Source organism: Rhamphochromis sp. 'chilingali' (genome assembly GCF_963969265.1).
Source record: "Rhamphochromis sp. 'chilingali' genome assembly, chromosome: 9".
Classification (NCBI taxonomy): Eukaryota; Metazoa; Chordata; class Actinopteri; order Cichliformes; family Cichlidae; genus Rhamphochromis; species Rhamphochromis sp. 'chilingali'.
The window spans coordinates 1,311,340-1,337,794 of record NC_137936.1 but is presented as its reverse complement, the minus strand read 5'-3'; the positions used below and the strand labels follow the sequence as shown (position 1 = coordinate 1,337,794).

General features: G+C 42.9%; 2 protein-coding genes across 2 annotated transcripts in view; both read left to right on the top strand.

The window, feature by feature from the left end:
• Positions 1-17,432, top strand: part of fhit (fragile histidine triad diadenosine triphosphatase) — a 186,466-nt gene extending 169,034 nt beyond the window's left edge. The window contains exons 5-8 of the mRNA XM_080890954.1: positions 1,229-1,374; positions 3,221-3,250; positions 13,718-13,786; positions 17,219-17,432. Coding sequence (XP_080747080.1) covers positions 1,229-1,374; positions 3,221-3,250; positions 13,718-13,786; positions 17,219-17,317 — 344 coding nt within the window. The 3' untranslated portion in view covers positions 17,318-17,432. The remainder of the gene's footprint in view (positions 1-1,228; positions 1,375-3,220; positions 3,251-13,717; positions 13,787-17,218) is intronic.
• A 6,123-nt stretch (positions 17,433-23,555) lies between these two features.
• Positions 23,556-26,120, top strand: LOC308402259 (uncharacterized protein). The gene is made up of 3 exons (XM_080890950.1): positions 23,556-24,302; positions 24,401-24,683; positions 24,815-26,120. Exons 1-3 carry the CDS (start codon positions 24,040-24,042, stop codon positions 25,466-25,468), a joined length of 1,200 nt encoding a protein of 399 aa, XP_080747076.1. The 5' UTR covers positions 23,556-24,039; the 3' UTR covers positions 25,469-26,120.
• The last annotated feature ends 335 nt before the right edge of the window (positions 26,121-26,455 follow it).

Sequence of the window (26,455 nt, the reverse complement as noted above, 5' to 3'; positions counted from 1 at the left end):
TTCCTATTGAAAAAACCAAAAGTTGTATCCAAGATGGCCGACTTCTACATGGCCACCATGGTCAACACCCATTTTGAGGAGTTTGCCCCCTCACATATACTAATGTGCCACAAACAGGACTTTAATATCACCAACCATTCCCATTTTATTACGGTGTATTCATATAAATGGCCCACCCTGTAGAATAACCTAGAATGGGTATATAGCACAGATACTGGTCATGATTTATGAGTGTGATGGCAGTGGGGGAACAAACTGTCTCTAGTTGTTGTGGTATGGGAGGTTTTCTAGTACCTGCCAGGTGGAGGGGAGGAGTTTAAAATCGGATGCTAAGCATCTCTGATGACTTTCGCTCCCCACTGGTTCTTGAGCAGTAAGATTTAGCCACTTGAAGCAGACAGCTGGCCTCTGACATGATTTTGCGAGATCCTTGGCTACAATCAGTTCCTGCCAGTGATGAAGTATAGTGTTTCAACCAGTGAAAGTAATCCAAAAGAAGTTAATTCATTAACAGCATATGCATTTTAAATTTGCTGAGGTCTTTTGTAATTATCATAGAATATTATTGTTAAAAATTTAATATATATTTGTTTAAGGCAAATATGTATTAAGTCTAAAGTATAAGTATACCTAAGTATAAAAATAAAATCAAAGGTGACAGCCACCCCAAATACTCTGTGTCTCATTTTGAACCTGGGCCAATAGACTCTTTTAAGTTAGATCTTTTTATAGTAAAAACGTAGATGGGAGAAAACATTTTACAGCTCATCAGAAGTTTTAGTTATTGGTACTAGAAGCTGTCAGCACATGTATATTTACTAGCAATGAATACCTCCAAATCCAATATTTAGGTGTCATCTTTGACATGATTCTTAGTTTTGAGCTGCAAATCAGAAGTGCAACCTTTTGTTTTGGTTATTTACTGTACCAGGAGTTACAGAAATCCCTGGATTGCAGTTTGTCTCATAAGGCTGTAATAAAATATTTAGTTAAGGGTACACTCAATTTTTTCTAGGCCATTTTCACAATTTTCACTTTAAAAAGCATTGCCTGATTATATCTTTTAAGCTTATATTACTTCAACAAAAAACTCTCAGATTTACTTTGCTGAATGAAAAACACGAGCTTTTGTCATAATATTGCAGAGCTAACCGACTTTCTTATCTCAGTGCTTTCTGACTTTCCAACCATATCTGCAGCATAGTAATTCCTTAACAGAGCTGCTCAGATGTGCTGGTGTGCCCACTCAGACCAGTTGAGCGTTTTCGGGATCTTCGGCCAGATGAGCTAGCAGATTTGTTCTCCACCGCTCAGAGAGTCGCCAACTTGGTGGAGAAACACTTCAATGCCACCTCAATCACCATCGCCATTCAGGTAAACCACACACTCGGTAATATTTTTTAACAGTCACTGTCACAGTCGGGGAGAAACTGACTTTGTGGAGTGACCTGGTGGACCCAGGTGCAGACAAGCAAAAACCCAACTTGATCTTAACAAAGGGCGAGCTGGACGTGAACATAGAAACCTAACATGGGAAACCTGAAACATGAAGACTTGAAGAAGCATCATTTCATAGACCTGGAATCATGGCATGACAAAGTAGGATGGACAGATGAGAAATGAATGAAAACTGACAGACTAAATACACACAGGAGGTGAATGATCACAAGGACTCCACAGGGGACAGGAATGCCACAGGCATCAAAACAGGACGCAGACATGAAAACACCATAAATTCAAAATGCTGGGTGATATGACCCAGAACCATGACGGTACTTGAAAAGTAGGGTAATAATAAAAATAGGGTGATAAAAAAATAGGATAATAATGCAGTAATGCCACCCTCCCGAGAGCCAGAGGTAGACTGGGTAAGACCCAGGAGACCCCAGCCGTCCACGGCACCCAAGAGAGCTGAAGATCCGAGGGGAGCAAGCATCTCTTGAGCTTTGCCATGAGCAGTTGCTCAAAAAATTTCATAACTATGGGCACGAGTTCAACAGGGTGACAGTTGTTCAGGTATGTTGGTGGTGAGTGTTTCGGCCCTGGCACAATGGAGATGGTCTTGAAGCACATTTAGGAGAGAGAGAGGGGGGAAAAAACTATGTAGCTCATTTTTTTACTGTAAGGTGATGGGAAATAATGATCAGTGTGGTCACATAATTGTGTAGATACTGACTGTATCTTTTTTTCTACAAACCCAAATCTGAGAAAGTTGAAAAGTTGTGTAACATGTAAAAACGAAAAGTCAGATTCAATGATCAGATCAACCATATTTGTTCACAATATAGCCTTGAAAACATATCAAATGTTAATCTGAAAAAAGGTCTTTTCTTAGATCTTTTTGCGCAAGGGACCAAAAGTAAAGAAAAAAAGGTGGCGATTTAGCAATAGTACATGTGAGAGGATTGGTCTTTTCATGCGTGGGCCCATAAACTGGTAACTCAGTATTTATTTCACTTTCCTTCATTTTGGAAGAGAATCGAGGCGCAAAAAATAGTCACTCACCTCCAGCGAGTATTATGCTGCAGCGGACAGTAAAGGGACAACAAACATACTGTGTCTTGTACTGCTGCATCTGTAACAAACCACACTCACACTCTGACTAGAGCCACAAAATAGGTTTTAATAATATTTCCTAGCATGGGAAATCTGAGTGACCCAACTGACTATTGCCAGGGCAATTTTTCCACTGCAGGTAAGCTCAGTGGAAAAATCACATACAAAATACATAAATGCAATTAGATAAAAAAATCACATTTAACATAATTTGACAATCTCTACAAGATAAATGGAGAATTTACCTGCTGTATTTTTACATTATAGCTGTTGGATCGAGTGTTAATGACTGTTCTGCAAATCCATCTGTTCCAAAAGGTTTTGAGTAATGGTTTGAAGTGGAGATTTTGAGTTGGCTGTAATTCTTAAACAGATACTGCTATATCTTTGTTAAAACCCATCAATTAACGTTGGTTGTATGCACTTTAGTCTAAATATGGAACATTTAAAAAACTAAATCCCATTGAATAAATATAGCCAAAAAGTTGCCTATGAAGACAAATATCTCAGGATAAAGACGGCTTTGACACAAACCAAGGGGGTTGTTTTAGGGGAGGTGAGATGTTATTACCTCATCTTAAATTAAATTCTTTCTTTAAAATATTAATGCAAGTATATCTAAATTCTCATCTCTGGACTAATTACCCCTTTCTTTTCCCACCAGGATGGCCCTGAAGCCGGACAAACTGTGAAGGTGAGAACTTAATAATTTATGACCTTGAAATATGTCATGAACCCTCTGCAATAGTTATGCACTATTAAATAATCATCATAATTAACTTGTAGAGCTAAACTCCTGGAGATGGCGAATTATTCAGTTATCTTTTCTAAAAGGTGTAATTTTTAGTTTGGTTGAAGGCTACATGAAATAATTCATGTCACTTGCTTGGGAGCCTTTGGGAAAGTTCACAGGTTAAAGGAGGGGAGAGAATCATCCTCTTGTAAAATAATCCACTGTACTGTTGTGCTATTTTTTACTATATTAAAAAATGTATGATGCATTTGAACCTTATGAATAATAAATAAAATATCAGTGTATGAGATCCAGCATATGTGTTGCTCATATTACAGTTTGAAATGCACATCATAAGTGGAGAAGTTTTTGGCAACAAATGAGTAAAAGGTTTAGATGATGTGCTTGTATGCTGTATGAGGCAAGAAGGAAACATTTGATCTTTATACAACCGTTGGGTCGCATAGCCGGTAATAAATAAGACTCATTCCCAGTGGGTGATAGGCTCTGCCAGGGCTGCCATTTGTCACCGATTCTGTTCAGAATTTTTATTGACATAATTTCTAGGCGTAGCCAAGTGACGGAAGGCATTCACTTAGTGGGTCTCAGAATCTCATCTCTGCTTTTCCCGGATGATGTTGTTCTGTTGGGTTCATCAGGTGATGGCCTCAAGCTCACACTGGAATGGTTTGCAGCCAAGTGTGAAGGGCACAGGAACAACCTCACAAGGTTCATAGATGGGTATACTAGTGGTGTGCGGATTGATATAGAAATATCGATTCTTCTGATACCAGTAGTTTAAGTTCTAGAATCGCTTCTCATATTAAAATATCAATATTTTAGTACTTTGGGGTAAATTTGTAGTTTTTCATTAACAGGAACACAGTGGAAAGAAACTATATCATTCGGATTGTCTAAATTGGAAGGAACCACTTCCTCTTATGCCGTTCATAGTCATATGCGAAATACGGCTGTATAAATGTGTGGCAGCCCCTGGCGTGCGCACTCACAATGGCTGAGTGTAAACAGAGTCATGTGTGGGCATATTTTACTTCCACAAACAGCCAAGACGCGGTTTGCGATACATGTGGCAAGAAAGTGAGGTGTTGTAGCAACACCACTAACCTCGTCAAACACCTCAGAGTAAATCATATCACAGAATATGACGAGCTTATGTTGAGCCGAACTGAAGAGGAGGAGAGGGACAGGTGCTGCTAGGGCGAGACAGACGTCTCTCACGGAGTCCTTTAGTGCTGCAGGCAGGCAACGTGTTCAAATAGCACAACTTCAGGTTTTATTTATTTCTATATGATTTTTCTGCATTTTTAAGCAATAAGAACAAGTAGTGTGATGTCCTGTAATCATTATGAAGCTATATTATAATAATATTACAATTACATATTGCATTATGAAATAAAATTCAATATTGGATCGGAAAGGAAATCAGTGGTATCACAAATCATTAGGGTCTACCACACCAGGCAAGAGCCCAGGTGCAGAGTGTGTAAAGATGGCCCTGAGACAATCAAGCACATAACAGCAGGGTGCAAGATGCTAGCACTTTGGGCAGTGACCTCTAAACTGGGCAGGTGGCTCCTGCAGATCCCAGGAGTGATATCTGAGATCTCCCAGAAGAGTGCTTTAAACACCTTGCTTTGTGATATATAAATAAAATTTAATTTAATTGCTCAGTAAATACGTGAGGCAGCGAGAAACCCAAGAAACAAGGGGATCAAGAAGAGGAACAATCATGGAACAACAGGCCCCTACATGGCATGAACCACCAGTAGACAGAAAAAGTGGCTGATATTGAAAAATCCTACCTGTGATGGACTGAGTTGAAAAACAGGAGTCCCAGGAATTATTAGAAAAATATGGTTTTCATTTATTTAACCCCCAAAAATTAGATTTACAAAAGTAATAAATGTTGAGCTCATGAAAGAGGTCAAAGAAACAAAACTGAACTCAGGCAAAGACTGCAAACTTAACAAACCAAATGACTGCCCAAACAAACATAATTGACCTAAACATGACGCACAGGGGTATATATAATAGCTGATCAGACCATTGTGACACATGAGGGGCAACAAACAAACACAATCATAAATCACAACACAATGCAGTACAATCTAGTTTGTTAATAAACTAAACACTAAAGAAGAAAATCAAAACCACTAAACCCTAAACTCAAATATTTAATTAAATAGAAATACTTTGTGTGTTTTCTTTAATTTAAAAACATTCTCCCCTTCAGTAGGAAGTGGTGGTGTGGTCCAATTATCCCTCTTTGCATTTAGTGGTTTCAAACCTTGGCTACCATCTTTTGTCCAGCAACTCCCATGGATGACGGCAGGTAAGAAATAAAAAGACAAAGGTTAGTCAAAAATCAAAGTGAAAAAAATGAAGTGGTATGAACACATAAGTAAACTAAATGTGCGCGCTTAACAATAGAACAAATGTATCCAAACCAATCAATAAAGTTATTGAAAACTAAAGTGTATTACTATGTTCAAATGAAGAAATGAAAATACAAGAGTTACTGACTTTAGAGTGTGGCCATGGGTTTGGCCATCACACTACCAATGGCTTGACCAAGCTGGACTGGAAGACAGCACAGAGGAACAAGCTAGAAACACATCACAGGAACAAGTTGCAAGTATGATAGAGGCTTGGGTCTGGCATGCTAGGTAAGACCCCAGGTACAGGCCAGACTCAGACAGTCTAGCACATAACGGCAGCATGTGAGATACCAGCAGGCAGGGCATACATGGCACACCATAACCAAGTGCCTGGCATAGTTTACAGAAGTATCTGTGATATGTATGGTGTTGAAATCTCCCAATTCTTTGAATCTTTGGGCTGAAGGAAGGACAATACTCGGTGTATCAATGCTCAATCAACAATCATTTATTTCCATACAATTCAACAGTCAGAGCATTACAACGTCCGGACGGGAGAGATGCTACCACAGGGTCAGGCACATGTCTCAAAATGGTGACGGGTTGCTCAGCTTTTTATAGTCTCTAGTGGCCCCCAGCTAGTCGTAAAAGCCAAAACATCACATTTTTTTCTCTGTTACAGCGCCTAAGTTATGACCTCGGCAGTTGTTTCTCTGCTTTCTGTAAGGTGGGGGTGTGGAATGTGGTCTATCTATCTCCCCTGTCTTTAGACACAGAGTCTCCTGCTTACAACCTTCTCTTCATGATTCAACAATTAAGCATGTCAAGAAAACAGTGTAACACATTCCCAGCAGATCAAGGATACAGAGTGATGCACATTTATCTAATGAACTAATATGTGAATATGTTCTGTTAACTCAAAAGTATAATGAGAACTACACTACATACAGCTCACACACTCTATATTAAAGGGTATAATGTGATCTACAGCAGTATTCTAATTCAACTACTTTGATTACATATATAAGGTAACATATAATAACAGAATAATCTAATAATGGCTTGGAAGTCCTGTGGTCAAAATGTGATACGCCCCCTTGAGAATGACCGAGCTAAGATCCTGTGGGACTTCCAGATACAAACGGACAAAATGGTGGTGGCTAACCAACCGGACATAGTGGTGGTAAACAAACAGAAGAAGACGGCCGTAGTGATCGATGTAGCGGTTCCCAATGACAGCAACATCAGGAAGAAGGAACACGAGTAGCTGGAGAAATACCAAGGGCTCAGAGAAGAGCTCAAGAGGATGTGGAGGGTGAAGGTGACGGTGGTCCCCGTGGTAATCTGAGCACTAGGTGCGGTGACTCCCAAGCTAGGCGAGTGGCTCCAGCAGATCCCGGGAACAACATCGGAGATCTCTGTCCAGAAGAGCACAGTCCTGGGAACAGCTAAGATACTGCGCAGGACCCTCAAGCTCCCAGGCCTCTGGTAGAGGACCCGAGCTTGAAGGATTGACCGCCCACAGGGGCGTGCTGGGTGTTTTTATATATATATATATATATATATATATATATATATATATATATATATATATATATAAGCACCCGGCACGCCCCTGCGGGCGGTTTATCCTTCAAGAAACTAAATCCTTGAATAAACTAATTAGATCCACTCCATCATCTTCATCCTCAAAGTCATCTTCTCCAAAATGCAGAAAGGACGCGCTGTGTCGACTTTTGTCATGTCGGTAAAGGCACTCGCTTTTGAAGGGGCAGCATTGGTATCGAGAGTAGTAGGGTAAACTGGGAGCTTGAGGGTCCTGCGCAGTATCTTAGCTGTTCCCAGGACTGCGCTCTTCTGGACAGAGATCTCCGATGTTGTTCCCAGGATCTGCTGGAGCCACTCGCCTAGCTTGGGAGTCACCGCACCTAGTGCTCCGATTACCACGGGGACCACTGTTACCTTCACCCTCCACATCCTCTCGAGCTCTCCTCTGAGCCCTTGGTATTTCTCCAGCTTCTCGTGTTCCTTCTTCCTGATATTGCTGACATTGGGAACCGCTACATCGATCACTAAGGCCGTCTTCTTCTGTTTGTCTACCACCTCTATGTCCGGTTGGTTAGCCACCACCATTTTGTCCGTCTGTATCTGGAAGTCCCACAGGATCTTAGCTCGGTCATTCTCCACCACCCTTGGGGGCATCTCCCATTTTTACCACAGGACTTCCAGGTTATACTCGGCACAGATGTTTCTGTACACTATGCCAGCCACTTGGTTATGGCGTTCCATGTATGCCTTGCCTGCTAGCATCTTGCACCCTGCTGTTATGTGCTGGATTGTCTCTGGGGCATCTTTACACAGCCTGCACCTGGGGTCTTGCCTCATGTGATAGACCCCAGCCTCTATGGATCTTGTACTCAGAGCTTTTTCTTGTGCTGCCATGATTAGTGCCTCTGTGCTGTCTTTCAGTCCAGCTTTGTCCAGCCATTGGTAGGATTTCTGGATATTAGCCACCTCCTCTATCTGCCGGTGGTACATACCGTGCAGGGGCCTGTCCTTCCATGATGGTTCCTCGCCTTCCTCCACTTTCTTGGGATTCTGCTGCCTGAGGTATTCACTGAGCACTCGGTCAGTTGGGGCCATCTTCCCAATGTATTCTTGGATGTTCGTTGTCTCATCCTGGACTGTGGTGCTGACACTCACCAGTCCCCGGCCCCCTTCCTTCCGCTCAGCGTACAGCCTCAGGGTGCTGGACTTGGGGTGAAACCCTCCATGCATGGTAAGGAGCTTTCTTGTCTTTATGTCAGTGGCTCCTATCTCCTCCTTTGGCCAGCCTATTACCCCAGCAGGGTACCTGATCACGGGCAGGGCGTAGGTGTTGATAGCCCGGATCTTGTTCTTACCGTTCAGCTGACTCCTCGGGACTTGCCTGACCCTCTGCAGGTACTTGGTGGTTGCAGCTTTTCTAGCGGCCTCTTCATGGTTCCCATTCGCCTGCGGGATCCCCAGGTACTTGTAACTGTCCTCTATGTCTGCAATGTTGCCTTCTGGTAGTTCAATCCCCTCAGTTCTGACTACCTTCCCTCTCTTTGTTACCATTTGACTACACTTCTCCAGTCCGAACGACATTCCAATGTCATTGCTGTATTGCCTGGTAGTGTAGATCAGTGAATCGATGTCTCGTTCACTCTTGGCATACAGCTTGATGCCATCCATGTACAGGAGGTGGCTGACAACTGCTCCGTTCCGTAGTCGGTATCCATAGCCAGTCTTGTCAATTATCTCACTGAGGGGGTTCAGGCCTATGCAGAACAGCAGTGGGGACAGAGCATCTCCTTGGTAGATCCCGCACTTGATGGTGACTTGTGCTATGGGCTTGGAGTTGGCCTCTAGTGTTGTACACCACATCCCCATTGAGTTCCTGATGAAGGCTCTTAGGGTCCCATTGATCTTGTACAATTCTAAGCATTCCAGTATCCAGCTGTGGGGCATTGAGTCATAGGCCTTCTTGTAATCAATCCAGGCAGTGCACAGATTGGTCAGTCTGGTCTTTCAGTCTCGGCTGACTGTTCTGTCTACCAGTAGCTGGTGTTTTGCGCCTCTGGTATTCTTGCCAATCCCTTTCTGTGCCCCACTCATGTATTGACCCATGTGCCTGTTCATCTTAGCCGATATGATGCCTGATAGGAGCTTCCATGTAGTACTGAGGCAGGTTATTAGTCGGTAGTTGGATGGGACCGGTCCCTTCTGGGGGTCCTTGATGATCAGGACTGTCCGGCCTTCGGTTAGCCATTCCGGGTGTCTCTGGTCAACTAGCAGCTGATTCATTTGTGCTGCCAGACGCTCGTGGAGTGCAGTCAGCTTCTTCAGCCAGTAGGCGTGAACCATGTCGGGCCCTGGTGCTGTCCAACTCTTCATACTGGAGACCCTTTCTTGGATATCTGCCACTGTGATGGTTACTGGACCCTGTTCAGGGAGGTTGCTATGGTCTGCCCTCAGATCCACTAGCCACTGAGCATTGCTGTTATGGGTTGCGTCCTTCTCCCATATGCTCTTCCAGTATTGCTCCGTCTCCAGCCTTGGTGGTGCTGTTCTCTTATTGTTCCCTTGCCACTGAGAGTACACCTTTGCTGGTTCTGTGGAGAACAGCTGGTTTATTCTCCTGCCTTCTATCTCTCTGGTGTACCTCCTCAAGCGGCTGGCCAAGGCTGTGAGTCTTTGCTTGGCAGTTTCCAAGGCCTCAGGTGTGGATAGTTTGCTGTATTTCTTATGCACCTTCTTTGCCGCACCTTTCTGCAACTCCGTTAGTTGGCTAACCTCCCTCTGTGCTACTTTGATCTTGCTCTCTAGCCTCCTTCTCCATGGAGGGTACTGCCCCTTGTGGCTGTTCAACTTGTAGCCAAGCATCTCACTGATCACTGCTGCTGTATTGTAGATCAGCTTGTTAGTGTCGGTAATCGTGGTTGTAGGTATCGTCCGTAGTGCTGCATTAACATCATCTAGCAGACCTTCTGAGGGTACTTCACGTAATCTTGGTAACCGGCTACGGGGGATCCAGTTTTCTAGCTTGGCCATGATCCTATTTTTCAGGTCAGTCCCTCTGCGCATCATTAATTCCGCCTGTGTGTTCTCAGTCTAGATCAGTCATTCAGTTCATTTCATCATCCATGTTCAGTTCATCCAGTCTCGATAATAAAACTTCCTCAATCAGCCTGCAAGTCCTGCATGTGGGTCCTCTTTCCAGTCTCCACACACCCACCATGAGAACATTGTCAGGAAAAACTTTTAAATGATCTTTTTTCTCACCATTTCTTAATGGCATTTAGTTTTACAATGGATTGCACAGCACTGGAAAGGAAAACAACGAAAAAACAATTTCAGTACACTAAATATCTTTCTGAATGTGTTGGAACAAAACTGAAAGAAGCTCTTCTCTTCTTTGTGCAGAGAAGATACCTGGACTCGACTCCCACAGAGGTCGATTATCTCGTTAATAGTGTTACATGCTCACTGCATGCGAAGGAAGCAGGAAATTTTGGAGGTTTATGCCCCGGCATACCCTGGTATAAAGTCATGACGAACCAGAAAAGTCTTAAGCTTGAGAGAAAATAGCTTTGCATTTATTTAAAAGATCTTTCTTTGGTTTGGAAAAAGTTTTACTTGTTTTATTCTGTGAAACGTCACTGACAGAGAAAAGCCCCAGGTTTTTCTTCAGCACTGTGGCCAGGCTGACAAAAAGTAAGAGCTCTGTTTGAGCCAAGCGTCCGTTACCCTTAACTAGTAATGACCTTCTTCACAAATACAATATTAATCATTATAGAAGAAATGATTCATAACCAGCTTAGAGACATATCATTACGTACCACTACTTTCTCCTAATTGACAAAAAGGTTCTTGTACTCTGCACGTAAAATCTTAGTCTAGATGATATTACTTTGGCCTCAAGTGCACTGTTGGACTCATTGTTAACCACAATATGTTCTGTGTGCATATTAAACAAATATGGAGGCTTTCTGCTATTTGCACTGCATTTCTAAAATTAGAAATATCCTGTCTGAGTGATGCTGGAAAAGGATTTTATTCATTTGTATACTTGAAAGAGGACAAGAAAGAAAAATCATATTTCTCCCACACTGGCTTCTCTTCATTGCCCCCCTGATAAATCCAGAACTGACTTTAAAATCCTTTACCTGACACACAAGTGTAACAATGGTGGTGCAATACTAGACCTGTTAGTGCTACTTCTTGCCTTCTTTGTATGTAGTACGGCAGTATAGTTACCTTTAACCACAGTACGAGGACAGAAGGGAAATATGGACCAGATCAGACAGGTTCTAGATTCGTAGGAGCCAAGGGTGTATGACAACAGAGGACTTGTACACAGTAGGTGTAGAAAACACAATTGCATTTATTAGCAATTATTAAAGTTGTGCACATTTAACAAAAGTAGAGCGCTCTTCTTGAAGACAAAATAAAATAAAATAAACCCCACAAATGGTCGACCTAAGGATAGATTGTCTTTGTGTCTTTTTTAAAGTCAATTTCAGTCTTTCAATGTTCAATAGTCACTCAGTGTGTGTGTAACCAGTCGGGTTACAATCTACCAGTTCATCTGGCTCTTTGGGCTGGGCTCGCCATCCAGTACTGGAAAAGGGATCCTCGATTCTTCTCAGGTCCTCAAAACCAATCCAATCCAAATAAGCAAAGGGAAAAAACCTGACCTGGGGACCAGGCCAGAACACAGTAGTTCAACATTTAAGCTATCATGCCTGTAACTTATTATTACTACTGGTTGCTTGTAGTGCTTCTAAATTTCTTTCAAAATATTCTATGTTGTACAACAAATTATTCTCATTTCAAAGGGAAAAGTGCATAGGAAACACACATTTAAAATAATACAAAATAGCTCAGCAGTGCATTAAAAATACACATTGGCTTGAGACTTATCAAGTTTCAGCTAAGTAAAGTGCAGGTGAAGGCACTTAATTTCACATTGCTAATACTTAATTGTGCAGAACTATAATTAGCACCATGAGAAAAGGGAACATGTGCTAACATAACAACATCGCACAAAACCATGCATTATACATCAATACCACAGTAATGTGACATAAACCTTTAAAGAACATCTCGTATAAAGTGCAGCAGACTCAGTGCTAATTGCTTTAGCCTCAGAAGAGGCACTTTCATTGCAAAATGGCTAACGGAAGTTAGCATCAGAGCTAGCGGCAGGTAGCATGCTATGCTAGCGCACGTGTACTGCCTGGGACTTACCATGCGAAGCAACAAATGCTACACGGGGCTTCACGGTGCTCACGTTGGCTCACGGCCTCTGGAATACAGTATCACTCTTATTATTCTCGCCGAAAAAAGGACTTTCTCTATCCAGCTAGCTTCTTCGCCACACGGGTAAACTGATCTTTCACCGTCTGTGTCTCTGGCGTATCTGACTGGCACACGAAGGCACACACAGGTGTCTGAGCAGCGCACAGTCTGGGGGAGGGTCAGACCGGCCAATGATTGGTCGCTCAGTGGATCTGACAAACACACTCTACAGGACTAAGTCCTGCCCCCACACCATTTATACATTACATATACATATGTACATATTAAACTTATGTTTACATGCTTTTTATCAGTATTTATTATAATTAACTTTGTTTTTATCAATATTTATTCCCATTGTGAGAGTATGAATATTTATACTTTTAATCCTGTTTTTAACACTGGGTTACACAAGGTCTTGAATTATGAGGCCCAATCTTATCTTAAAGATCTCATAGTACCACATTATCCTTATCACTTTATTCTTAGGCTTTGTTTGATTTATTTGTGGGGTAGCATTTCTAGGATGCAGAGCCTTCAGCTTTCAGACCCTGTGGAACGAGCTTTTAGTTTGGATTTCAGAGACACACACCTTCTGTATTTTAAAGGCAAATGTATTTATCCCGTAATTGGGGAAATTCTACTTCTAAAGTAAACACAGCCAACAAACAAAATAATAGTTTAATTAATGAAGTAAAAACATTTACTACAGATTATGACATCAGTGTAGATTAATATGGCAAAATTACTCAAAACCAAGAAATAAAGATATGTAAAAGCAATGGTTCTGAATTTCAAAGGACCCAGAACACTGCTGCTAAAACATAGTTTTATATTGGAGTGGTCTGAATTTGTCTTTTTATTTCTTTGTAAATTGTAGATAAAATGCATAATTACTAGTTACCTACTGTAAAGTGATATACTCAGTAGTATAGGTATATAGTACAATTGTATATTAGCAAAAACTGTTAGCTATCTGTTGCTCCTGGGTCCTAGAATAAAGTCAGGTCAATTCTTAAAAACATAAAAATAAAAAATCCCTGCTTGGTGAAATGCACCCTTCCCTCCGGTGATTTGTGCCATGCCAGTAACATTCTGATGGCTTCTCCAGCATACTGTGAAACTCTGTCATAGTGCTCCCAGGAAAAAGTAAGATTTTCTCCAGATCAACCACAATATCTAAACCTTGTTTGTATGTTTACAGCATGTCCACGTCCACGTGCTGCCCAGGAAGGCTGGGGATTTCAAGCACAATGACAGCATCTACGATGAGGTAAGATGGACAACTTTGGGCCATCCCTATTAGTCCATTTAAAAATTATTTTAGATTTCATTTTAAATAAAAAAAGGATTTTTTTCACTGTCAGTCACTGTGTACAGGACACAAAAACATCTGAGTCAGTGTGGGCTTATACTTTGGTAAGCTATGTGAAAAATGTTAAGAAATAGTTGAGGGTACCAAGACTTGCATGGCTTTTGTAAAAAAATATGATCTGGGTACTGCCTAAGGGGAGAAATGAGACGTGCATCTCCACAGTGGAGTCCCAGCAGCAAAATGGAAATAGGTTTGTTTTTAATTTGCATGTGATCATAAGGTTTATTGTAAGAGCAGTCCCATTTGTATTTTCCATATCACATCCAGCAAATGAGACATAGTCTGAAGATGTTTGTAGGAGCGTAAATGCATAGACAGATTTGTCTTAATTTCATGTCCAATATTTTGCATGATGAATGTAATGGGTTGATACTTGGTTAGATTGGTCAGATTTCATGGCTCATTCGTTTGAGTAATATTTAATAGTAACATGCAAATGATTTATATTTTTTGGCACTGTAAGGTGGGGTGCTCATTTAGTATAATTAATTTATGTGTTTGTAAGGTAATTGTTGTTATTTATTTTTTATCATGTGTGTGTTTATTATTGCATTTCTATAAGGTGCAATTTGAACATGTACCAAGAAAAAAAAAGAAAAGGAAAAAAGACAGGAGATGCACGTATGTGTGTGGAGCCAACCCCTTTTTTGACCTCTTTGTCTCTCTTCATTCTTAAAAATGTTGGCAAATTTGGAGGCTAAAAGGAAATCTGATGTTGAACACAAACAAATAGAGCCATGTCTGTGAAGGTTCTCAGTCATCCAGGTCATCGTAGTCAAAGGAGCTTGCAAAGAAAAGCGTCTGGACTTCTTTAAGTTGCTTGAAGACGTTTCACCTCTCATCGGAGAAGCTTCTTCAGTTCTAAGGTCAAATGGTGGAGAGTCCCAGATATAAACCTAGTGGGAGTGACGCCCCACAGAGGGACAAAAGGACCCCCTGATGATCCTCTAATCGCCTGAGCCAAGGTGTGAAACTGGGCGTGGGTCCCAATCAGCCAGAGTTTCGGGTGAGTTCATTGTGAAACCTGGCCCCACCTTATCATGCGAATTCCTGAGGTCAGATGGCCCAGGATGTGAGTGGGCGTTAAGGCGTCTGGGAAGGGATCTCAAGGAAGGAATCCTTCACTGCGCACATTAACGCTGTGGATAAAAACATCAAGTTCACGAGGGAAGACACAAAGGACAACTGTTTGCCTTTCCTGGACTGCGCTGTGCACATTGAAGAGAACGGCAAATTCAACATTGAAGTTTACCGGAAGCCCACACACACGGAACAGTACCTCCTGTTTGACTCCCATCACCCTTTGGAACACAAACCTGGAGTAATTAGGACCCTACACCACCGGGCAGAACATGTTCCCTCTAAGCCTGAAGGGAAAAAGAAGGAACACACACATGTAAAGGAAGCACTCAAAACGTGCGGCTATCCTAAATGGGCGTTCTTAAAGTCAGCAAAGAAAGGAAGACCAGACACCAGCGAGGGAGGATAAGAAGGACAGACGCAACAACATTGTCATCCCCTATGTAGACGGTGTATCAGAAAAACTCAGGAGAGTTTTCTCCAAGCATGACATCCCGGTGCATTTCAGACCCAGCAACACGCTCAGACAGAAACTGGTTCACCCGAAAGACAAAACTCCAAAACACAGACTTAACAATGTGGTGTATGCTGTACAGTGCAGCGAGGAATGCCCAGACCTCTACATTGGAGAGACCAAACAGCCACTTCACAAGCGCATGGCACAACACAGAAGAGCCACCTCCACAGGACAAGACTCAGCAGTCCATCTGCATCTTAAGGATAAAGGACACTCTTTCGAGGATGCCAATGTTCACATTTTGGACAGAGAGGACAGATGGTTTGAAAGAGGAGTGAAAGAAGCCATCTATGTCCACTGTGAGTGACCATCTTTGAACAGAGGCGGGGGTTTACGACACCAACTCTCTGCCATCTATAATCCAGTTTTGAGATCCCTTCCCAGACGCCTTAACGCCCACTCACATCCTGGGCCATCTGACCTCAGGAATTCGCATGATAAGGTGGGGCCAGGTTTCACAATGAACACACCCGAAACTCTGGCTGATTGGGACCCACACCCAGTTTCACACCTTGGCTCAGGCGATTAGAGGATCATCAGGGGGTCCTTTTGTCCCTCTGTGGGGGGAAACTCCCACTAGGTTTATATCTGGGACTATCCACCATTTGACCTTAGAACTGAAGAAGCTTCTCGGATGAGAGGTGAAACGTCTTCAAGCAACTTAAAGAAGTCCAAACGCTTTTCTTTGCAAGCTCCTTTGACAAACAAATAGAAGCTGCTATAGACACTAGAACTGAAATGCATGCAATGCAGACTGCTCTTGCTGAGTCAGATGCAAAAATTGGAAGTTTTGCCAAAGTATAGCTATAAAGAGGACTTTGAACCCCACAAAAATGCTGCACCTGAGCCATAATAGCAGCAGATTTTAACAGCCTCTGGGGCCTCACCTAGCTCTGAGTAAGCGCTGCCCCCTATTTTCCAGCCTTCAGCGGAACTTGCCTCACCCAGCTGGGTCAGTGATACTTTGGGCTCACATTGAGGTTTTTTAACATTAGTTTGCTGAGTGATCGCTTTACACAAGTTATCAAACACCGGGCACTCACCAAAGTCAACATTAAACCGAGCTGATGTTCTTGGAGGAATTTCTCAGTTTTCAGTGATCCAAAACTCCAATCCAATTCTCTTGTACATGTGGGCATAGCCTGTGTCTCCAAGCAGTCTCAAGAGTGTGGTAGAGATACCAGGAGACAGATTATTACATGAGTGTGAATAGCCTATCTCTATGAGTACAGTAGAAAACTAGATTCTTTTAAATAACCATGTCATATTTTTCAGACAGGAAGTGACCACTTTGCAGTTCACAATTCACAAGACAAGCAAGTTATGAAGTGCAAGCTCCACCAGCTGTTTAGGTTTTACGTATAAATCACTGTGTTGACCTGATGTGCTAAGTGGAACTATTTAATTGATATTTTGAATCTTCTTACATATGCTCTCGCTTTTTTTCTATAAACAATAAAAGAATATACAGTGACAAGTACAAACAAGTCGAGGAACAAATTCATTATGATGAGTTTGTGCAAGCAAAAGCTGATCACTGGGTCTCCATACTGAACTTAAAGAGTGGTCTCATGTACAGTTTTGAAGAAGAAAATCTGCACTCTGTAAACATTTTTTAAACCCAATAACAGCTGATATCTCAATGCATTTTCATGGACTAGTTAATACAGAAAACAATCCAAATTTGTTCTGGCAATATATTATTACATATCACATCTTCATTGTCTTTGTAGTTACAAAACCACGATCAAGAGGATAAGGACATACCATCCAAGTGGAGATCAGAGGAAGAAATGGCAGCAGAAGCTTCAGATCTGAGGAAGCAGCTCTAGAAACCTGAACCAATGATGTCAGTAATTCAATAAAGGCAGCACCGCCATGAACATAAAGTTCAACATAAACATCTGCAATGTGAACTATAATAAAAAATATTATTGTTTTATTTGACTTAATTTGATTATATGTATATTAAATCCTCAAAATCTTTGCTGAATTATGCTGTATATCAACCAACCAAGTCAACCAAAAGAAATCTAACTTTTGAATTTTTTTTTAATTGAATTGAAATTTTTATTTCAGTCAACAACAACAGATTATAATTTTACATAAAAGTACTCAAACAGTAACCGAAAAAGGAATAGGCTGAAGCCTTATGGCTTATACTTATCCTATCCCTTACCCCCATAGAAATAATCAAATCCTTAAGAAAATAAATAGCATTGATAAATAAGTTGTATAACAGTTTGAAAAGAAATCAATGATAAATCAAGAAATTAAATCAACACAAAAAATTTTTAACAAACCAAATTTCTATAACCTTGTATAATACTAATTTTTAAAATCTTCTTGAAGAATGACAAAGAAAAACACATCTTCAGTTCATCATTAAGTCCATTCCATAATTTCACTCCCAAAACTGACACACATCTATACTTAACATTGGTTCTCACTTTAGGCATTTCAAACTTATAAGACCCCCTCAAATCATATTTTCCATCTCTTAGTTGAAACATCCTTAAAATACAAATTGGAACATTCTTTTTCATCACTCGATATATCATTTCTAAAGTTTTAGAATATATAATGTCCATTTTAACATAGACGATCCTACAAAAAACTGGTTGGTGGACTCCCCATATCCAACTTTATTTATTATTCTAATCGCTCTTTTTTGCAATTTAAATATTGAATCCAAATATGTTTTGTATGTGTTCCCCCAAATTTCTGCACAGTAGGTCATATAAGGCAAACAAAGGGAAGTATACAATAAATAAAGGCAGTTCTTATTCAAAAAATCTCTTGTTTTATAAAGAATAGAAATCGACTTGGATAATTTCCGTTTCACATGTTCTATGTGGGGCTTCCAACAAAGTTTATCATCAATAATTACTCCTAAAAATTTTGTCTCATATACTCTTTCAATTTCAACATTATTTAAATTCAATTTTACTTTAATATTACTTTTACTACCTCCAAATAACATAAATTTTGTTTTACTTTCATTAAATGATAGTTTATTAAATACAAACTGTCATGATCCTGGGTCCTTTTGACCCAGCGTTTTGTGTTTTCTCTTCGTGATTGTGGTTCTGTTCTTTCTCTGGTTAGTGTTTACTCTGTTCTGCCCGTGTGTTCCTGTATCTAGTCCGCGTTTCTTAGTTTGTGTCTTTTCTTGTGTAAGTTCCTGTTTTATTGTGAAGGTCTGTGTCTTATGTGAGTGTTTTCAGTTGCCTCCTTAGTCTCGTCATGTTAATCACTCCCAGCTGTGTTCCCACCTGTATGTAATCTCCCTGTGTTCTCTGAGTGTATTTAAGTTGTGTCTTCTGTCATAGTAATTGCTGGTTCGTCTGTGTTGTTTCCCCTCGGTCTCCCTGCGTCTCTCCGTATGTATTTCCCCGGACCTCCCTGCATCCTCGTTTCTGGTTTGTGTTATTAGCTTACCCAGTTTAGGTTTCCGGTTTCTTGTTTTTCCACCAGTGCTGTTTTGTACCCACCGTGGTAAATAAATATTCACATGCACCAGAGCTGCCGCCTTTTGGGTCCTTTTCTACAACTCCACACGGCTTGCCCCTGGCAAACCGTGACAGTACGAACCAGCCACCATGGACCCAGCGGCAGTCAATCCGTCCGAGGAGCTCCAGGATGACATCGGCTACAATGTGGAGATCCTCCTCGGGCTGTGGCTGGAGAATCCTCCGTACGAGCTTCGCCGCGCCGTGGAAGGTCGGCTGCAACGGCTCTTTTCTGGCCTGCCATGGCTTCTGCAGTCGCTTCCTCCGACCATGCAGGCTTTTCTCCGGCTCACACCGCACCTTTTCTCAGCCACTCCTGCCTCGCTGCCCGACTCGCCGGATATGATCTTGCCCGGCCCGTCGGAGCCGTCTGCGGGGAGGAAACGCCGATCGCGCCGCAAGCGCGCCACCCCACAGCCGGACATTCGGGCTTCTAAATCGCCGGCTGTGGTGAGTGAGGACTCTTTTTCATTTTCGGACTGTATGACTGTTCATTCAGGGGCGATGTTCTGTGCAGCATATGATATTGTGAACAGCATATCACCTGCTCAGTTAGCTCCCCCGCAGCTACTCCCAGCTCAGTTAGCTCCCCCGCAGCCACCCTCAGTTCAGTTTCCAAAGCCCCCAGTGCCACTTCCAGTTCAGGCCCCCGTAGCTCCAGCGCAACCCGTAGCTCAGGCCCCAGTAGCTCCAGCGCCGCCTGTAGCGCAGGCCCCAGTAGCTCCAGCGCCGCCTGTAGCGCAGGCCCCAGTAGCTCCAGCGCCGCCTGTAGCACAGGCCCCTGTAGCTCCAGTGCCCCCGCTACCCGTAGCTCTGGCTCCAGTATCACCGGTTTCACTCATTCACTCCATGCAGGGAGAAAGTCTAATTTCACCTCAAGGTGCTTTTCATGGTTCAGCCGCCATTGGCACAGTTTGCCGCTCCAGGGCTTCCTCAGAGGCTAGGTCTCAGTCCCCGGCTGATTCTGGACCCCTGAAGTCTAAGCAGCTACCTGAGAACTGCGCCATGTCAGCATTGCCTGTGCAGAGCCCGTGCTCAGTGCATTGCCAGTTGCCTTCGTGTTTGCCAGAGGACTCCATGACTGCTGGCTTAGTGATGACTTCTGCTGGAGGGTCCGAGGGACCGCTCCGGCCTTCGTCTCTAGTCTCCGCTGGAGGGTCCGAGGGACCGCTCCGGCCTTTGTCTCTAGTCTCCACTGGAGGGTCCGAGGGACCGCTCTGGCCTTCGTCTCCTGTCTCCGCTGGAGGGTCCGAGGGACCGCTCCGGCCTTCGTCTCATGTCTCCGCTGGAGGGTCCGAGGGACCGCTCCAGTTTTCGTCTCATGTCTCCGCTGGAGGGTCCGAGGGACCACTCCGGCCCTTGCTTCCTGCCTCGTCAACTGGAGGGCCCGAGGAGCCCGTCCAGCTTCCTGCCTCATCAGCTGGGGGCCCCGAGGAGCCCGTCCAGCCGCCGGCTGCAGCTTCATCATCATCCTCGCCTGGCCCAGCCTCCGAGTCTTCCGCCTCGCCTGGCCCAGCCTCCGAGCCTTCAGCCTCGTCTGGTCCAGCCTCCGCCTGTGCTTCGCCTGGTCCGGCTTCATCCGAGTCTTCGTCCTCGTCTGGTCCAGCCACGCCTGGTCCGGCTCCGGCCTGTGCTTCGCCTGGTCCGGCTCCGGCCTGTGCTTCGCCTGGTCCAGCCTCTGCAGCCCCGCCTGGTCCGGCCTCGGCCTCTGCAGCCCCGCCTGGTCCGGCCCCGTCATCGCCTGCCTCGTCTGGTCCTGTGCCCACTGGGCCTCGGCCAGTACGCTTGACGCTGGAGCGCCGCCGCTGCCTTCTGCGCGGTCGGCCCCCTGAACTGCTCTATCGTCTCCTTCGTCGCCGCCGCTGCCTTCCGTGCGGTCGGCCCCCTGAACTGCTCCGTCGTCTCCTTCGCCTGAGTGGCCACCACTGCCTTCCGCACGGCCGGCCCCCGGACCCTCTTCGCCTGAGTGGCCGCCGCTGCCTTCCGCACGGCCGGCCCCCGGACCGCCATCGCCTGAGTGGCCGCCGTTGCCTTCCGCACGGCCGGCCCCCGGACCAGCGCTGTCGTCGCCACCGTTGCCGTCCGCACGGCCGGCCTCCCGAACTGTATCCACGTCGCCGCCGTTGCCATCCGCACGGCCGGCCTCCCGAACTGTATCCACGCCGTTGCCGTCCGCACGGTCGGCCCCCTGAACGCTTTTGTCTTGGACTCCTGTGCTGTCGGCCCCCTGGCCAGCCCCCTGGACCTTTCTGTTTTGGTCTCCATTTTCCTTGGGCTATGGTGTGTTTTGTTTTATTGGTCTTTTTCTTTTGGTTTTGGTCTCTGTGTTCCTGTGCTTTGGTGTGCTTCTTTTCTTTTGGTCTTTGGCCTCGTGTTTTGTTTCTTTGTTTTTTTGTCTTTTGGCCTTCTGGTGCTCCTGTTTTTGTTTTGCCTCGAGCCCTCCTTCCTGAGTCCCCCGCCGCCCGCCCTGGTCAGGTTGTTTTCTGCTTTGGGCGGTTTTCTTTTTTTTTTTTTCTTTTCTTTTCTTTTTTTTTGCTTTGGTGTTCTTGTGTTGGGCTGTCTGGGGCCAGCCCTTGACGGGGGGGTACTGTCATGATCCTGGGTCCTTTTGACCCAGCGTTTTGTGTTTTCTCTTCGTGATTGTGGTTCTGTTCTTTCTCTGGTTAGTGTTTACTCTGTTCTGCCCGTGTGTTCCTGTATCTAGTCCGCGTTTCTTAGTTTGTGTCTTTTCTTGTGTAAGTTCCTGTTTTATTGTGAAGGTCTGTGTCTTATGTGAGTGTTTTCAGTTGCCTCCCTAGTCTCGTCATGTTAATCACTCCCAGCTGTGTTCCCACCTGTATGTAATCTCCCTGTGTTCTCTGAGTGTATTTAAGTTGTGTCTTCTGTCATAGTAATTGCTGGTTCGTCTGTGTTGTTTCCCCTCGGTCTCCCTGCGTCTCTCCGTATGTATTTCCCCGGACCTCCCTGCATCCTCGTTTCTGGTTTGTGTTATTAGCTTACCCAGTTTAGGTTTCCGGTTTCTTGTTTTTCCACCAGTGCTGTTTTGTACCCACCGTGGTAAATAAATATTCACATGCACCAGAGCTGCCGCCTTTTGGGTCCTTTTCTACAACTCCACACGGCTTGCCCCCGGCAAACCGTGACACAAACCATCTATTTAACTTCATGAGTTCTGTTTCCACTGTTTTCAGTAATTTCTTTATGTCTTTTCCTGAGCAAACTAAGTTTGTATCATCAGCAAACATCACATATTTTAAAGTATCACTGGCTGTACAAATATCATTTATTTAAAGTAAAAATAACTTAGGTCCCAAAACAGATCCTTGCAGAACTCCACAAGTTACTTTTCTAAGTTTAGATTTCATGTTATTAATACTCACACATTGGAACCTATTATTCAAGTAACTATTTAACCACAATTGTACAACACCTCTTAAACCATACCTTTCACACTTCCGTAAAAGTAAAGAATGATCTATCGTATCAAAGGCTTTACGTAAATCAATGAACACACCTATTCCAAACTGTTTTTTATCCACAGCCGTTGCAATATTTTCAATAAATTCCATCACAGCTAGAGATGTTGAGCGATTTCTTCTGAACCCATACTGATGATCATTCAATAAATCATATTTATCAATAAAAGAATCTAGTTTGTTTGCAAATAGTTTTTCAAGAATCTTTGAAAACTGAGGCAGTAAAGATACCGGTCTATAGTTTGACACAATCTGTTTATCACCAGTTTTATATAGTGGGATCACTTTGGCAATTTTCATTTTATCTGGAAAAATTCCAGTTTGAAATGATTTGTTACAAATATATGTTAACGGCTGAAGGACACTATGAAGAACTTCTTTAATTAACGACATGTCAAGGTCATCACAATCTGTGGATTTTTTACTCACCACTTCTACAATGTCACTCTCACAGACTCCACCAAGAAACATTGAGCTACATTCACAAGAAGTAGAATCTACTTCATCATTTCCTCCTGGTACAGAAATCTCTTTTGCCAAGTTGGGACCTACATTAACAAAGTAATCATTAAATTCATTAACTATGCTCTCTGTATTCTCAATCACTACATTACCTCTTGTTACAATACGTGTTGGAGAACATATATTATGTTGATTTTTTATTATCCTATTTAATACACTCCAGGTAGCCTTAATATTACTTTTATGTTTTTAACTTGATCTAACTGAACATCAGAAACATGCAGACTTTGTGACCTGTTGAATAAAAATGAGCAATCACCAGTTACTAATGTATGTGGATTGGACTGCCATTTCATTAGTTTGAAACATACAAAAATTGTATACAAATGTGTGTCTCTTTGTCATACAACAAAAAGTTGAAAGGATTAAAATTGTATTTTCTATAAGTATACAGGCTATACGTTTATATTTCTCTTCAGCGCTCCTTCCTACGTTCCAGTGCCAGGGTCCACAGCGGCTGGATGATTGTTCAAATCCACTCATCGAAACAAAAGAATCCACATGAAATTGAATATCAGTGAATATTACAGTTTTTTACAGTCGCTAACAAGCGTTTGTCCAAACAGTTGTCACATTTGCAAAACTCTAAACACAATTAGCACAGGATCGGTCTGTTGTGGCCATACCATTCACACATTTCATGTCGTGTTCACCCAATATGCAGTCAGTGAACACATTTCCACAATGCTTACATTTTCTTAACAGACAAGTTATACCTCCCAACAAAACTATGGACTGTTCTTGTAGTATCTACGAATGTTAACACACAACATCCCACAATAGCAAAAACAATATTCCAAACCGTAGATACAGTATAAAAACCTCTGCCCCTGCAATGATATCAGTACAAAAACAATATCAATATCAAAAATATATCTCAGCTGTAAACAAACAAACAATTGAATAATTGACACACAGCTGATTTATGTTGGGTAAATTGGGCCAACCACACCTTCTTCCATTCTGGCTTAGACTCAGTGGGGTTCATAAGGCAAGACCTTGAGGAGTGATGTTTTTGGAAACAAAAAAAAGACAAACACTGTAATGTCTGGTCGAGGAGGAGTAAGAGCAAGGGGCCCAGAGAGAAGAGCAGGCCCAAGGAGAGGGCAAGGTAGAGGTGTAAGAATGCGTGGTGGTGGCATTCCAAGGGCTGCAAGAACAGTAGTCAGTGATGAAATCCGTGCCACTATCATTGACCATGTAATCAACCATGGTCTTTCACTAAGAGAGGCTGGTGAAAGAGTGCAGCCCAATTTGAGGCGGTCAACGGTTGCCTCCATTATACGCACCTTTCAACAAACCAACAGGTAAGTATTGCATTTTACATGGATTGTTCCTATTCTCACTTGACATGTCAATATGGTCATACAGTAATGCATATGTTGAATTGTCTGTCTTTCTAAAGAATGCAACGTCTTCCACCCTCTGGGGGAAGAGGAAAGCTCCTCAGTAATGATCAGGAGCTTGCCATTGTGGAAATGGTTACTGCAAATAATGCAATAAAACTGCGTGAAATACAAACCAGAATTGTGGCGGACCATGAGATATTCGACAATATCGATAGAATCAGCCTCACAACCATTTCGCGGACATTGTCCAAACATAGAGTGCGGATGAAGCAGCTCTACACTGTTCCCTTTGAGAGGAACAGTGAGAGGGTCAAGGAGCTACGACGACAATATGTCCAGGTACAGTGTATATTCAATCCAATGTCCAGTTCTATAAGCTTTGCACTTTGCAAGTAGGTAACCTACACAATACTAGGTTACAGTACAGTATGGTATACAGTATAACATGACTTACATAAACTTTGTTTCAGAGAGTTATGGAATTGGAGGCCAACCAGGCCCCTCATGAATTCATATACATCGATGAGGCAGGATTCAATCTGGCCAAAAGGCGTCGACGTGGACGGAATGTAATTGGAAAAAGGGCCACAGTTGATGTGCCAGGACAGAGAGGGGCAAACATTACCATGTGTGCAGCAATTGCAAATGCAGGATTACTCCTTCACAAATGTCAGGTTGGACCCTATAATACAGAGCGCTTGCTTGCCTTTCTCAATGATCTCCACCAGCGCCTGGTTCCAGAGCAGGGTCAGGAGGGTGAAAACATGAGGACCTTTGTAATTACCTGGGACAATGTGGCTTTCCATCACTCGCAAGCAATAACAACATGGTTTGAAGTCCACCCAAGACTGGTGAGTCTCTTCCTTCCACCCTATTCACCTTTCCTCAACCCCATAGAGGAGTTCTTTTCTGCATGGCGGTGGAAGGTTTATGACCATCAGCCACATGACCAGATGTCCCTCCTTGAAGCCATGGATGCTGGCTCCAGGGACATCACAGTTGACGATTGCCAAGGGTGGATCCGACATACCAGGCGGTTTTATCCCAGGTGCATCGACTTGGCTGACATCAGATGTGATGTTGATGAAAACATGTGGCCTAACCCTGAAGATCGCAGAGATTAGATGCAACTTTTTTGCCTTTTTTTAGCCCCCCTCCCCCCCTTTTTATCTTGGCTTTTTGCTGTTGTTTTTTTGTTCAGAATGCTCTTGTGTGTTTCATGGATATTTTGTTCACTGTAAGCAATACTGTAAAACTTTCTCTGTCCTATCATACCGTGTTTCTACTGTACCTCCTGTGGTAAACAGTAAAGGAACAAAAACTTGTTTGCTTTTTACTGGAATGCTTTTGAATGTGAACATTACTGTACATGTGGACATACAGTTACCAACCAAGACATTTCTGGTGTCAATATGGTGGATTGCATGTTTCGCATGCAAATACCTGTGAAACTGAAACATAAAAGTCTATGCAGTTTTTGTAATGTCAATAATAGCCAGTATTTTGAAACCTGGTGTACTTTGATTGACTGCATGTACCTTGTGAAGTGAAAACAAGTGTTATTCTTTGACAGACTAATTTCATTTTGAGTCAGATTTATAGTGTTTTTGTACAGTTAGTGTGTGCAGAGAAAGATGTGTTCTAATTTTGAAATGAGGAGTTAGTATATATTTAACAAAGTGTATTTTTGGGAAGGATATTATCCATTTGGCCAATTGTGTTTTGTAGGTGTGGGTCTGTGTTAAGAGTTTAGAAAAAGTATCTGAAGTATGGGTAGGCGCTTGTTAGCGACTGTAAAAAACTGTAATGCATCCATTTAAAAAAAAAAGTAAATAAAGCTTTTTTTTGTCACTGAGCACTGCTACCATAAAAAAAGTAAATAGTGTAAATAGTGGTTAAAGCTGTAAAAAGTGTGATTGGAGTTGAGACTTACATCTACTGGAATTTTGGTGAAAAAGTCATGGTAGAAACTACATCCTCTTTCAATTCTAAGGCTTTATGTATCATAAAAAAATATGTGAAAAATTAAGTACACCCTCGCTGTTCACCACAGGAGTTAAGAGGGTAGGTAGCAGCCAGGTGCTAATCAAATGCACCTGATCAACTGATTA

Bases quoted from the DNA above. Each gene is read 5' to 3' on its own strand.
- LOC308402259 (XM_080890950.1), top strand. From the start codon at position 24,040: ATGTCTGGTCGAGGAGGAGTAAGAGCAAGGGGCCCAGAGAGAAGAGCA. The intron at 24,303-24,400 runs GTAAGTATTGCA...GTCTTTCTAAAG, and splicing joins ACCTTTCAACAAACCAACAG to AATGCAACGTCTTCCACCCT. The intron at 24,684-24,814 runs GTACAGTGTATA...ACTTTGTTTCAG, and splicing joins TACGACGACAATATGTCCAG to AGAGTTATGGAATTGGAGGC.